At 43.1% G+C, this 13,929-nt stretch overlaps 1 protein-coding gene across 2 annotated transcripts; it reads left to right on the top strand.

Annotated features, from left to right (window-relative positions):
- The first annotated feature begins 465 nt into the window (after nt 1-465).
- Nucleotides 466-13,540, top strand: EIF3D (eukaryotic translation initiation factor 3 subunit D). Of its 2 annotated transcripts, none has more exons than XM_018552294.1 (15): nt 466-578; nt 4,334-4,466; nt 4,704-4,749; nt 4,966-5,102; nt 5,542-5,627; nt 5,708-5,780; nt 5,879-6,000; nt 7,604-7,736; nt 7,843-7,990; nt 9,278-9,408; nt 9,498-9,583; nt 10,846-10,975; nt 11,093-11,235; nt 11,452-11,644; nt 13,445-13,540. In XM_018552294.1, exons 2-15 carry the CDS (start codon nt 4,344-4,346, stop codon nt 13,538-13,540), a joined length of 1,647 nt encoding a protein of 548 aa, XP_018407796.1. In that variant the 5' UTR covers nt 466-578; nt 4,334-4,343. The 2 variants fall into 2 exon arrangements, with proteins under 2 accessions (XP_018407796.1, XP_018407795.1); XM_018552293.1 differs by having other exon boundaries at nt 9,495-9,583.
- Nucleotides 13,541-13,929: the final 389 nt, after the last annotated feature.

Genomic DNA, 13,929 nt, shown 5'->3' with positions numbered 1-13,929 from the left:
GGGCAAAACACAATGCACTGCATGTGCAGAAACTCATGCTGATCTGGTCCAGATTTGGTGTGAACAAGCACTAAGGTAACGCTTAGCTATAAATCAGCCCTTGCTCTATCTTGGTTACTAGACGTCACTGCCTCCTTTACAATTGTACGATCATTGCAGACTGTCCATTGTCACACACTGCCATCCAGGTTTAACATTCTGAAAATCACTATCCGCTCTTGTTTTTTACACAACAGCACCACCGCCTACAGAACCCCCAGATAACATCACACCGTGACCGGTTCCTCCCCCACACTCTTCCCAGCCCGCTGGTCCTTCAGACGCTCTAGCACAGGAAATCGCTATCTATGGTTATCACGTGACGTTGAACGTAGCGTTTCACGACAGTCCTGGCACGACGTGTTTCCTTATTTTGCGACAGTCCTGGCACGACGTGTATCCCTATTTTGCGACACTACTGGCACGTCTGATGACGTAGAGCGGCCTCTTTACCTTCTTCCTCCTCTGTTAAGTGCCGGTATCAGGGACCGGCCTTGGAAGAATCTGCAGCCATCGGGGTGAGAGAACGGCGGGAAGAGGTGAGGTAGCCGCAGCAAATGGTGGGAAAGGCCGGTGCAATGCTCTGGCCTGTTATGTGTGATTTTATGTTACGAAGAGCTATATAAATGCCGGCGGCCTAGCACTGTCAACAAGCGCTGGTAGTACAGATGTGGTACAAAGTCAGATTTCCCCTTTGGTGTGCTGGTACAAGGAGGGCAGGCGGCCTCTGTGTAGTGTGATGGCCTAGTGAACGATCCATTGCAAGGGAGGTTTCGGGTCTTGTTTTCAGTAACCCCTCTCTCACCAGCTGCTTCTTATAGATGGTTATCCGATGGATGTAAGAACACTATGGGGGTGGCTCTGCTCGGCCATTGCTGTGTGTTGGCAGTGAAGGAGGCAATGTGTGTAATAGAGGGTGCAGGAATTACACCTGGCTGCAACTCAGTGGGCTCAGCCTGTACCTGGCAGTGTGGCCCAGCGACATGTCCATATCCACATAGAGGTGAGCAGAGGTTATACACCTACGTTGGAGGCGGCAGTTCTGTAAGGCACATGAGTATTTATCCCCACTGACCACTTGTGTGGAATCGAGTGAACAAACATCCTCACTGTTGTGTGCTTGCTTCAGGCCTGCTGAAAATATGTGCTGGTAGAACCTTGTATAAACCCAGCTGGTGTGGTAGCTGGAGCTACACAAATTCACAGCAACCACAAGTACATTTTATTGATAGGAGGGCTGATTGTAGGTTAATCATGTCTTTGGAGTGTGGTAGGAAACAACGGGGAGAACATGCAGATAGTGTTCTGGCAGCGATTTGAACCCTAGTGCTGCAAGACAGACGTGCTAACCACTGAGCCCCTGTTTGATTGGTAAAAGTGCAGGCAGATAACATCTTATCTCTCTGAGTGATGCTACCCCATGCACTGCGAGGGTTAAGTGCTCTTTTTGTCTAGGGAGCTAAAATAACATTGTTATACTCGCCCAAATCACGATCCTGCCTGTCGGTTGGATCAGTCCTTTCAGCCTCACTCCCCTCCTGCTCCAGCAATCTAGTGTCCTGTGAGTCATCACAGTGTATAGCATGTAAGGATGCCAAGGAACATTCCATTGCTGGTGCAGAAGTGGAATGTGTTGCAGGGACTGGGCCGGGAGCCAGCCAGGATTTGCGTAAGTATAACTTTATTTCTGAGCCCCAGAAAAAACAAGCGCTTATTGCAGGGGTAGCCCCACTGCAAGAGTTCAGATTTTATTTGCCTGGAGTTCTTTTTTTAAGGAAGCATACTTTCAGCAGATCATCTATCTCCCCTCCGATCACTGGAAACAGAAGCAATGTGTATTATATCACTTCCGGTTTCAGTCTGTCATTTATCCGGCTGCTGTAGCCAGAGAAGAAGCTGTTTAAGCATGATCTCTGCTACATCAGCTTATTTGGGGGTCTATAGATGACATTAGGGGTCATTGATGTCTACACGATTGCGCAAATGTTGGAGTGTGAGCAATAATTCGTGAGCCATCAATCACTGTTGTTAATTATTGATGAGCAGTAAAGGCTTTTGAAGCATGGCCTGTGAGCAGTTTTGGGTATTGTAGTATTGCCATTACACAGGTGCATGCAATTTTAAGGCGTGACATGTTTGGTATCTATGTGCCCGACACAACCCCGTGTTTCAGATTTAGCCAATATATTGGGTCTTATATTCTGTTTCTCTGCGGTAAAATCCATTTTAGTATATTTTATTCTAAAGTGCTTCTTTTCTATATAGGGCTCAAAAAAAGCAGATATACCCACCTCATTCTTGGACCCGTAGAGGTTAGCGGTCACCTTTCTTCCCTCTGCTCCAGCAGTGACATGTCCCTCAGTGTCCTTGTGTCTAATGCAGGCATAGACCTACATAAGACGTGATCATGTCATTGTTCTTAGGCCATCAGAGCCTAGGAGAGAAGACGCTGTGTGGACTGATGTAGCAGCTCAGTTGGACCAAGGATTAGGTCATTTATTTATTTAACTGCCTCCGGGCCGGCCGTAGTAGAAAAACGGCCGGCCCGGAGCTCTCTTGATCTGAGCGGGCGTCTTTAGACGTCCGCTCAGACACGCCCGCTCGGCGTGCGCGAATTGGCAGTTTTTAAAAAAACAGCCAGCGATGCCTGTTACCATACAAGCGATCCGCCGGCTTTAGAGCCGGTGGATTGCGTGTATGGGGTGCCGATCGGTGTACACGAGCTCCCTCCGGTCCCCTCTCCTCTGCAAGAATGCGGAAGTGTTGTATAATACATCACTTCCGCATTCTTGTGTCACTCTCCAGCTTCAGAAGCTGGAAAGAAGCTGATGGAGCAGATCTGTGCTTCATCAGCTTCTTTTGGGGGATCCTAGGTGACATTAGGGGTCTTGGAGACCCCTGATGTCTCCATAAAGAGGACCTGTCTCCATAAAGAGGACCTGTCACATATTTTGCTATTGCATAGGGGGTGTTTATTAGCCCCCGTATGTGATAGCAATAAAGTTTAGTGGGGGAAAAAAAATGTAAGTCCCCCCCAAAAATTATTTAATGTTACACATAAAAACGAATAAAAAAACAAATTTTTTTTTTTAAAGTCCCCGCCCATACATGCACGCATGCAAACATGCGTTGGGGGCGCATACGTGCAAAAAAGACGATTGCGCCCATTACACCGCACGTTACATATCGCTGCGAACGTCCGAGTGAGCACAATAATTTTACTCTATTAATTTAAAGGGGACAGTCTGCTGAACAGTTATACTATAAGCTGATGGTCGCTAAAGCGACCATCAGCTTATAGTAGAACTGTAAATGCCAGGTCCGTATGGCATACTGACCTGGCCAGCTGGAAGCACTTTTGTAGGTCCGTATGCCATACGTCCTTGGCAGCGAAAGGGTTAAAGGAGAATTATGAGGTGAAGGATTTTCACTCAGCCGACCTGTGGCAATGAAACTATCACAGGTCGGCTCAGTAGATCGGGAAGTGAGCGAACACATACCAGTGCTCGCTCACTTCTCGATCCTGTGACGGCAGAGAGCCATGGCGGGACGGACTGGATTCCGGCCTCTCCTGTCCGATCCTCCAGCGCTGACTAGTGAAATGGACGGGGGAGGGGGTGGGTACAGCTGGCTCTGCCTCTAGATAGGCAGAGCCAGCTGTCACTCACGCTGCTGGGTGGATCCAGACATAATTGTCAGGATCCGTTCCGGCTGCGGCGTCGCAGTTTACTCGCGGTATGCTGAGCTTGTGACGGAAGGACGCTAGTTTGTGTCCTCCCGTTACCCTTAGGAGAACTATGGGGAAAAGCCCTGACCCCATAGTTCTCCTTTAAGCCCCTAAGACAAAATGAGCATTTCATACTTTCAGTGTGGAGGTAACCCCATTGTAAGTTGTTTTTTTGTTTTTAAATTCCTGCAATTTTTCTTCATTTTATAAAATGGGAAATGCTTAAAACCACCTTGTGTGCCCTTTGGAAGCTTTCACTTCCTGCTTGAAAAATTGCAGGAAGTAAGGGTAAATTTCTCCAACAGGTGCACAGATGGCAATAAAAATTGTGCATAGTGAGGAAGAATTAGATCTTTCAGCGGAGTTGGTGAGTAGGATGACCGATTTGACCATTCACCTGAATGATGATTAGTCATGTAGAGCAAATAAATTGCATTCCTAATACCGGAAGTGAATATCTGCAGGAAGAAGCCTAATTAGCTTTGCTTCATTTGCATAGCGCATGCATGCATGTGTTCTTATGTTCTTCAGTTTAATGTTTTATTTTTTTTGAATTTTTTTTTTAAGGTCTCTCACAATGGCTAAGTTTCTGGCTCCAGTAATCAATGATAACCCCTTGGGCTGGGGTCCCTGCGCTGTACCTGACCAGTTTAAAGACATGCCCTATCAACCCTTCAGCAAAGGAGATCGTCTGGGAAAGGTACTTTATTTTATCCTCTTTCTATTGCCTTACATGGGTTACAACAGCTGTATTGTGATGGGCATAGCATGGTGCTTATGCCATTTCACAAATAAGCATGCAAGGCAAGTACATGAACAATGTGAGACTGTATCTGTTCCCTTCCTTTGCTATTAACTGTACATGAGATATGTTGCGATGTTTGCAGCTTATTGAACGATTAATAGGGAGTGTACTTTTTGTGCTTTCATTGATAAGGTTGCAGACTGGACAGGAGCCACCTATCAGGACAAGAGATACACCAGTAAGTATCTGTTCTTCCTTATCAGTCGTGTGCTTATTGTGAGGGTATTTGTTGTTTGCAGTGACTGTAGCCTGTGATAATTGTGCTACTGTGTAATAAGACATTAAATTAATTTTTTTTTTTTTTTTTTTGGAGTGTGTGTGTATTGCTGTGTTGCTAGTGGAGTAAATGTTTACTGGTCATGACTAAAGTTGAGTGTAATATCTGCTTTCCCAGATAAATATTCTTCTCAGTTTGGTGGTGGCAGTCAGTATGCATATTTCCATGAAGAGGATGAGACTAGCTTCCAGCTGGTGGACACAACGAAGATGCAGAAGACTGCATACCAGAGGAATAGGCTGCGATTTGCCCAGGTAATCGAGCAGGACAATGGTTTAGTAGTAGATGCTTCCTAATGCCACTTTTTCATATGGCATTTGGTTTACATGTGTAAAATGCTCATTGCAGACATCTACATCAGTTTTCAATATGTAAACACTGTATAGCATAGAACACAGCATTCAGAATGTAGTGGTGTATGTAATGTACTGCACAGTAAATAGAATGGAGCAATTTGGAGTATGGGCAGCAGCCTTCATTTTTGCTGGCTTCTTTGACATGAAGCTCCACCCACGTCCGGCACATCTCAATACTCACCCCATTCACACTTCACTGTCATGGCGGCAGGGTGGAGGTGCTGTTTTTCACTTCTTCTGGATTGGTCCTTAAATACAAAGTGATGGCCTAGGTTTGCAGCATTCATTCCAGAGTTCCATTAACAACTGTCTAAAATTGTCAACCTTGTGTTTACAGAGGAATTTGCGTCGGGATAAAGACCGAAGGAATATGCTTCAATTCAACATGCAGACATTACCCAAGAGTGCCAAGCAAAAAGAGAGGTAAGTGAAAACTGGTAGCAAAATGGAATAGTAATCTTGGTAAAGAAAGTTTACCCATAATTCATTTATGGTCATCTTAGGGATCGTCTGAGACTGCAGAAAAAATTCCAGAAGCAATTTGGTGTGCGTCAAAAATGGGACCAAAAATCTCAGGTAACTATTATGCATTGTAATTAAATTTTTCTTAATTGTATTGAACTGGTGAATTTTATGCACCCATTATTTTTTCTTTTTGTATATCCTTTTTATAGGCACAACTAAAACCAAGAGACTCCTCTGTGGAGGTGCGCAGTGACTGGGAAGTAAAGGAAGAGATGGATTTCCCCCGCCTGATAAAAATGCATTATGTGGAGGTTTCTGATCCAGTGGACATGTGAGCGGCACAATTTTTTTTTTTTCTTTCCTTGACTGTATTGAGTGAATTAGAGACATTTTTAAAATGGACTCGTTTGTGTTTATGCTTTAAATGTAATTTACATATCTACTGTCCATCGTTCTAAAGACCTGCTTGCCTGGCTTCAGGTCTTTTTCTATTCTAGCACCTCTGCCTCGGGTTCTGTAGTATCCCTAGATTTTGTTAATTTCTGGTCTTGTTTACTGGCTACTGGAAGTGATCAGGTGGATTTATAGCCAGCTTAAGGCCCCGTTCAACCTGAGCGGTTTATTGCGCATATTTCCACGCGATATCGCTCTATGTAGCTTGTCCAATGCTTTTCAATGGAGCTGTTCGCATCTCAATGTTGCCTGTAGCACGTCGGTCAAGCTTGTCGCTCGTACATGACCCTTTTTTCCTGCGGATGTCGCGCTATTCGGCTCCAATAGACTCTGTTGTTGTGCAAAATCGCGCATTACCGGCGATATTGTGCGACTTGGTCGTGCTACAGAAGGGTCACTTTGCCCTGCCAAATGGAAGGGAAGAATGATGTCACATCAAGATCACTGTTGATTGGTTACAGACCAATGTAGCAGCGTCGATGTCCCGCCTAAAAAATGCGTAGCGCGTTAAAATGTGCAATATCGCGCAATGTAGCTCCTAGCCGCTCAGCGTGAAAATGCGCAATATCCATGTCACTCAGTGTGAATGGGGTGTTACACAGGTGAACAGATTCCTGGTGGCTGTACTGTTTACGGCGACCTGCTGCTGACAACATACAAAGTGGGTCAATTTGGCAGCAAAGTGGATAAATGAGAATAGATCTGCAACTTGACACAAAGTTGCTGATTTACTCTGCATTGCATGCGGCCTTTTTAGAAAAGGATTGGACAAAATGTACAATGAAAATACGATAATATTATCAAAGAGAAACGCTTTTTAACCACTCACACTGCAGTTGTTTATTGGCAAATTGAATGCCTGAGAACCACTAGATATTACTATACTAGGGGAAATATTTATAAAGCAGCAAATCTGAAACCACAACATTTTCTACAGGTAAATCTTCCACGTGTTAAATTACATAGATTCAGTCACCAATAGAGAATGTATGATAGTCACATTCACTGTTCTATAAATAGACTCCTTGTTATCTCCTAGTAGTGACAAGTATGCCTGAAGTAATAGCTTAAATAATTTACTGCTGCAAGCTTTGACTTGAATTGTTTGTGAATGTTTAAAGTCCCAAAGTGTAGAGAATGTGAGTAGACTCTAGTTCTTTTGGCTGCCTTTTGAGAATGTGTCTGTCTGGATTGCACATGCAGGACATTGGCACTTTTTTTTTCCTCCTGTAAAAAGCAGATGCATCCCTAGTATGACTTGAATTTAACGAGTAACTACTTTGCTAGTCTGTGTGTAGAGATTCCTCATCTACATTTGACCAGAGCACTTGACTTGAACGGTGAAGGAAGCTCTCTTTTAGTTTTCTTTAATTAAGATTTACTTTTGTTTATGGTTGTTAAATTTTTGTTGTCAGTGTGCACCTTAATATAAAACATTTTGCAGTGTTGATAATACTTAAGCATTTTGTTTCCTATGGCAGAGAGTGCTGTGGTAGCCTGGAATATTATGACAAAGCTTTTGATCGAATCACCACAAGGAGCGAGAGACCTTTAAAGAGTATTAAAAGGATCTTCCACACTGTGACCACCACAGATGACCCCGTTATCCGAAAGGTAATATTGAGCATATAAATTTCAGACCTATCAGTGCTTGCAAACCATCCAAATGTGATTACCACTGCTTTATATGTAATCTGATGACATCCCTTTCTATCCACAGCTGGCTAAAACCCAAGGCAATGTCTTTGCCACCGATGCAATTCTGGCCACTCTTATGTGCTGTACTCGGTCTGTCAATTCTTGGGACATAGTGGTTCAGAGAGTAGGATCCAAGATATTCTTTGACAAGAGAGACAACTCAGACTTTGGTGAGTATTTAATACTTTTTCCCCAGGTGCTTGCAATAAAAGCCTAATAGAAGTTATTCCTTTCTCGTCCATTGAGGGGCACGGAAATTCAGTTACAAATGGTGGTATGGACACTGGCAAACAACAAATTGTAAGCTCCCATAAGATCTCTTCCCTACCAAGCACGCCTCAGTTTGTTACTAGTGTCCTAGGAGGTTGGATGCCTTTTCAGCTAGCTTTTCTTTTTTTTTTCTTCTATAATTTCAGTGAAGTCACTGCACCACTGGTTTAGGTGGTCTCTACATAGCAGATATCCAGATCTGTGTTTCCTCAGCCTAGCTTCGAATGCCGTACTTGGAACCTGCTGGACTGGATGTGCAGGACTAGACTGAAATATGACCTTTGGGCACTGGGCTCTGCATTGTGGTGCTTTCCAGACCTAAATAAACTGTTCGTTATCATTTAGAGTGCTTTCTAGGTCCAGAGCCGTGCTTGGAATGTGATCTTCAAGGGTAGTCCTGTACGTCCAGTCTAGAAAGGTTTAGAGAGTCGTGGGATATAAAGAAGTGATTAAAGGAGAACTATGGGGTTAGGGCTTTTCCCCATAGTTCTCCTTAGGGTAACAGGAGGACACAAACTAGCGTCCTCCCGTCACCCTAAGCTCAGTATACTGCGAGCTACAGCTGGGGACACAGTACTTTTTTGTTAATGGCTGTCATCAGCGGCTTTTCAGCTGCTCACAGCTATTACTTTACAGAGGACTGTCAGGGAAACCGTTCCGGTGTAAGTTTATGGTTGCTTTAGCAACCATCCGCTTACAGCAGAACGGTAAAAGCCCCCGACGTATGGCATAGTGACGTGGCCAGCTGTAAGTGATTGTGTTCTGCCATATGTCAGTGGCAGCTAAATTGTTAATGGATACCTACCTAGCATAAAAATGTTTATTTACTATTTTGCCTACCGATCAGCCCTAATTCAGAAATATATATTTGTAAATATTTTTTTAAATTCAAAGATAATGCAGTTCTAATGAAGAAATATATCACCCCCAGAAGCTCCAGTGATGGTGGCTATCCACAAATTTGTTGGGTGCATAATAATAATAGTTCTAAGGCAGTGACTTGGGTTCATCTTCACTATCCAGGAATTGCCATTAAACTTGTAGGTTGGGGATATGCTTCTGTGAGGTTTTAGAGACTGGGATTCTGCTTTGTGGCAGATTATTTCACATTCTGGTGTAACCGTCTTCAGTATGTTTAAATTTTGTTCTTTATCATAACAGCTGTTTTAATGTTGTCTTCTGTGTAGATCTTCTGACAGTCAGTGAAACTGCCAATGAACCTCCTCAAGATGATGTGAATTCCTTCAACTCTCCCAGGAACCTAGCCATGGAGGCCACATATATCAACCACAACTTCTCCCAGCAGTGTTTGCAGATGGTAAGTGTAGTTGTGTTCTGAAATGGCAGTTTTCATGGCTTTTTCTAGAAGACCAAAATTAATTAATTCATGTTCAATTCATCCAGCACGGAAAGGAAAAGTACAACTTTCCCAATCCCAACCCGTTCATGGAGGATGATGTGGATAAAAATGAAGTGGCATCTGTAGCTTACAGGTGAGCGACTCCCTCTTTCCTACAAGTAGGACCATCAATAAAGTATGTGCTTATTAGACATAGATGTTTCTTTCTTAGAACATAACACAAATGCACAAATAATTAGTAGGCCACTTTCTCTTGGAGGTAAGGTGTTTGCAGTTCCAGGCAAGAAGTGAAAATGTTCAGCAAACTACTAAAACAACCAAACACAGCAGCTAAAGCCAGTATGTCCACTTAATATACCTTACAGCAGTCAGAATGCCGAGCACATCATGTGATTATTGGGTGTGTACTTTCTAAAGCTTGTGCTGTGTTACTACACTTCTTGTATCGCAGCAGTCCCATTGTTGATTTTTTTTCTCCCCCTCACCTATACACAGGCAGAAACTCAACTCCAGCTGTTTTCCAGAGTTTAAAAATGTAGGTCAAACATGCAAAATATTGGAAGGGGGGGGGGTTTAAAGGAAAATTATGGGGCAAGTGGTTTTCCCCATAGTTCTCAAGGGTCATGGGAGAACATAAACTAGCGTCCTCCCGTGACCCAAAGCTCAGTATATCGCGAGCTATACCTCGCGGTATACTGAGACCACCGCAGCTGGGACGGATCCCGACATTACTGTCGAGATCCACCCAGCTGTGGGAGTGACAGCGTGCTCTGCCTATCTAGCAGCAGAGCCAGCTCAACCCGCCCCCTCCCCCGTCCGTTCCTCCCTGTGGGGAGCCGTGACTGACAGTCATAGCTCTCTGCAGGAAAATGATCGAAGTGAGCGAGCGACGGTATGTGCTCTCTCACTTCCCGATCTACTGAGCCGACCTGTGACAGTTTCATTGTCACACGTCGGCTCGAAGTATGAGGATGGGTGATTTTCACTCGCCTCATAGTTCTCCAAGTAATTTTCTAGAAAAAAAACATGTTTGTAAAAAGTGTTTTATTTTTTCTGTCTCGACAGTCGGCTCTACAAGTTTAAACAGAGTCCCGGCGGCAAAAGTCACCGGGAGTCTGTTTAAACAGCCCCGATGCTGGCGACGTACATTGTGCGTCGTCAGTCACGAAGGGGTTAAGCTTGGTGCTGTTTTACTTCAGAATATAAATAGCTGAGGCATTTGTTACTGATTCTGCTCATCTGAAAATCATAGGGGCAACATGTTTTGTGCTCTGGCAGATCACATACTCTGGTGCTTGGGTTCTATCCTTTTACAATAAATAAAAGCTTTCTGGTACATATTTCCATTACTTTTGCAAGAATTGGCTTATTAACTGAAGTGGCTTATGTAAACAGGTATCGACGCTGGAAACTTGGAGATGATATTGATCTGGTGGTGCGGTGTGAGCACGATGGAGTGGTGACGGGTCCAAATGGAGAAGTGTCATTTTTAAACATAAAGACCTTGAACGAGTGGGACTCTCGGGTATGTGAAGCTGCATTTCAAGCTTTTGCCAATACCAGATGTGAGACCTCCATGATCTGCTGACATGAGTGGCTTTGCAATTGTTTAATTTTATTTTTTTTTCCCCCCTAATATCAGTTTTGTAATGGTGTAGACTGGAGGCAGAAGCTGGACTCCCAAAGGGGTGCTGTGATCGCCACCGAGCTAAAGAATAACAGCTACAAGCTGGCAAGATGGACTTGCTGTGCTCTGCTGGCAGGAACAGAGTACCTAAAACTGGGGTGTGTATACACTTATTTTTTCATTGTTTTTATACTACCTGAACTTGTTTTATACAAATGTAAGGTAGGTGTGCATGTGTCTCCACAGTGGTTAGCTTTTATTTGTTAACTTGCAGCAAAACCAAGTTAGGATCTGCTTGTTGTGGTCAGCATTCTTTCCTCTGATTTCCTGAATCTGTCAGGCTTTCACATAAACACATATATTTTCTCTCCTAGGTACGTGTCCCGTTGTTATGTCAAGGATTCCTCTCGTCATGTTGTCCTTGGTACCCAACAGTTCAAGCCCAATGAATTTGCTAACCAGATTAACTTAAGCATGGAGAATGCCTGGGGTATCTTACGATGTGTGGTGGACACATGCATGAAGCTTGATGAAGGAAAATATCTCATCCTGAAGGACCCAAACAAGGCAAGTATAGATTCTAGGATAAGGACTGATGTAGTGTTTTGCCTGTGCTAAATCCTTTTACTAACATTCTGGGGTTGAGTGGTTACTGGTCTGTTCAGTAGCAGTAATGTGATTATATGGTAAAAAACAGCCACTGAGAGGTGAAGTGAATAACCTTGATTATCTCATTACAATGGCACCTGGAAATGTGGATATATTAGGCAGCAAGTGAGTATTTTGTCCCTGAAGTTGATGTGTTTTGAAGCAGAAAAAATGGGCAAGCCTAAGGATTTAGTGACTTTGACAAGGGCCAAATTGCGATGGCTAGACATCTGGGTCAGAGCAGCTCCAAAATTACAGCTCCTGTGTGATGTTCCCAGTCTGCAGTGGTCAGGACCTACAAAAAGTGGTTCAAGGAAAGAAAACCAGCGACAGGTTCATGGATGGCCAAGCCTCATTGATGACTCTATAGGTCAGGGCTGTTTTGGCAGCAAGAGGGGGACCTACTCAACATTAGGCAGGTGGACATATGTTGTGGCTGATTGGTGTGTGTAAAATATATATGCGTGCGTGTAAATACTTTTTCTATTCATACAGCATATCTAAAATTTTATAAAAATATATTTCTTGTCTTGCAAAGTATAGACAGTTAATTGTTAGCGTTAATCTCCCCACCCCATTGAACTTTCGAGGGAAATTAAATACAGAAAAAAAACTGATATCTTTACTGCAAGCAGCAATATATTGTTTCTTTTTGTTGTACTTTTTTATTTTGAGACAAAAATACAGCAAGAAAATAATGAAATAACTGATCCCTTCCAAGAGAAAGTTCAAAGCACAAGGACCATCTGATGGTGATTGGGTATCAAATCTAAAGGTTAATATTACAACATGAGGTAGCCCACAACAAGCCCCCTAAAACCCACTAGCCCTGGGAGCAGATGATCCTAAATAGACTAGAAAGCACACTCCAGTGTTATAAGCTGAGGGGCTGATACAGAACCAATGCGTTCTAAACAAGCAATGGCCAGAAAAGATGCAATTGTAAGCACAGTGACCTTGAACTTGCATAACACATAAGGCAAGGAGATAAAAAGAGAGTCAAAGAGCTTCTGGGTTCTACACCACCTGCCTGACTCTTCATGAATAATTGTTCATTCCTGTGTAGTCTAACCAAAGATCCCAAATAACTTTGAATTGCTCTGGTTTATTTTAGAGGATACCTTAAGCTTCTCGTGTATCATTATCCAGGAAATTTTAGATTAAACAAAGTTCTTTGGTTATACTATGTAAATAAGAAACATGTAACAAATATAAAATAGGTGTTATCCCAATTTTATTGTTAACTACCAAAGTGTAAATACACTTTAAGGATTTATAAGGCTTTTATTTGGTACACCTTTAATAACAAAAACTTAAATCATACATACGGTATTGCAATACTTTAAAACACTGGGGGATTTACAAATACTGCAGCAGACAGAATCTGGAGCAGTTGGCCATGGCAACCAATTGGCTTCTCGCTTTCATTTTCAAAGCTTCACTCAATAGAGAAGCTGATTGATTGCCATGGGCAACTGCTCCACATTCGGTCTGCTCCAGTTTTGATAAATTCCCCCCCTGTATCTTTTTGACTTAAAATCTGACTGACATCTCTCGAAGATGGGGGTGTGTGTATGGGGTCAGGAATTTGAGCGATAAGAACTTACAACTCTGACTCTTGCCATATTGCTATTCTGACAGGTTCCTTTTAAGAATTACCTTCCGTTGGCTTTTAATGTTTGACTTTTTTTTTTTTTTTCTCTTCCTCTTCTATTACAGCAAGTTATTAGGATATACAGCCTGCCTGATGGCACATTCAGCTCAGACGAGGATGACGACGATGATGATGAGGAAGAGGAGGAGGAAGTAGGTTAGTACTGTGAATTATGGACTTATAACAGATTTATTTAAAGCACAATTATTTGGTAATATACAGTACCTGAGGGGCTAACCTACATTGAATATATTATTTGTAGTTTTGTTTAATCATTCCTCATTTGCACTATTTGGTGTGCCGCCCCCTCCCCTCCCCCAACCAAAAGCTCAGTCCTAATGTGTTCTTGCAAAAAACCTGCAAAAGAATTGCATTAATGTTCCTCATCTTAGCTCTGTTTACGGGGGGTACATCCCCTGGCAGAAGCTTCACTTCCGGTGCACTTCAGGGTGTCCCCTAACATGTGCTGTGGTTCTATTCACAGTACCCTATCTCACTACTCTGTCCTGTATTAATCTGGGGGCCAGCTGATGAAATCATAGCATTTTAG

The sequence above is a fragment of the Nanorana parkeri genome, unplaced genomic scaffold (assembly GCF_000935625.1).
Source record: "Nanorana parkeri isolate BGI_ZX_2015 unplaced genomic scaffold, ASM93562v1 scaffold83, whole genome shotgun sequence".
Classification (NCBI taxonomy): Eukaryota; Metazoa; Chordata; class Amphibia; order Anura; family Dicroglossidae; genus Nanorana; species Nanorana parkeri.
This window is presented reverse-complemented; position numbering and strand designations above follow the sequence as displayed.

What these genes read in the sequence shown, in the direction of transcription:
- EIF3D (XM_018552293.1), top strand. Translation starts at nt 4,344, where the DNA reads ATGGCTAAGTTTCTGGCTCCAGTAATCAATGATAACCCCTTGGGCTGG. An exon ending in AATGGGACCAAAAATCTCAG is followed by an intron (nt 5,781 to 5,878) that starts GTAACTATTATG and finishes TCCTTTTTATAG; the next exon opens with GCACAACTAAAACCAAGAGA. An exon ending in GTTTCTGATCCAGTGGACAT is followed by an intron (nt 6,001 to 7,603) that starts GTGAGCGGCACA and finishes TTCCTATGGCAG; the next exon opens with AGAGTGCTGTGGTAGCCTGG.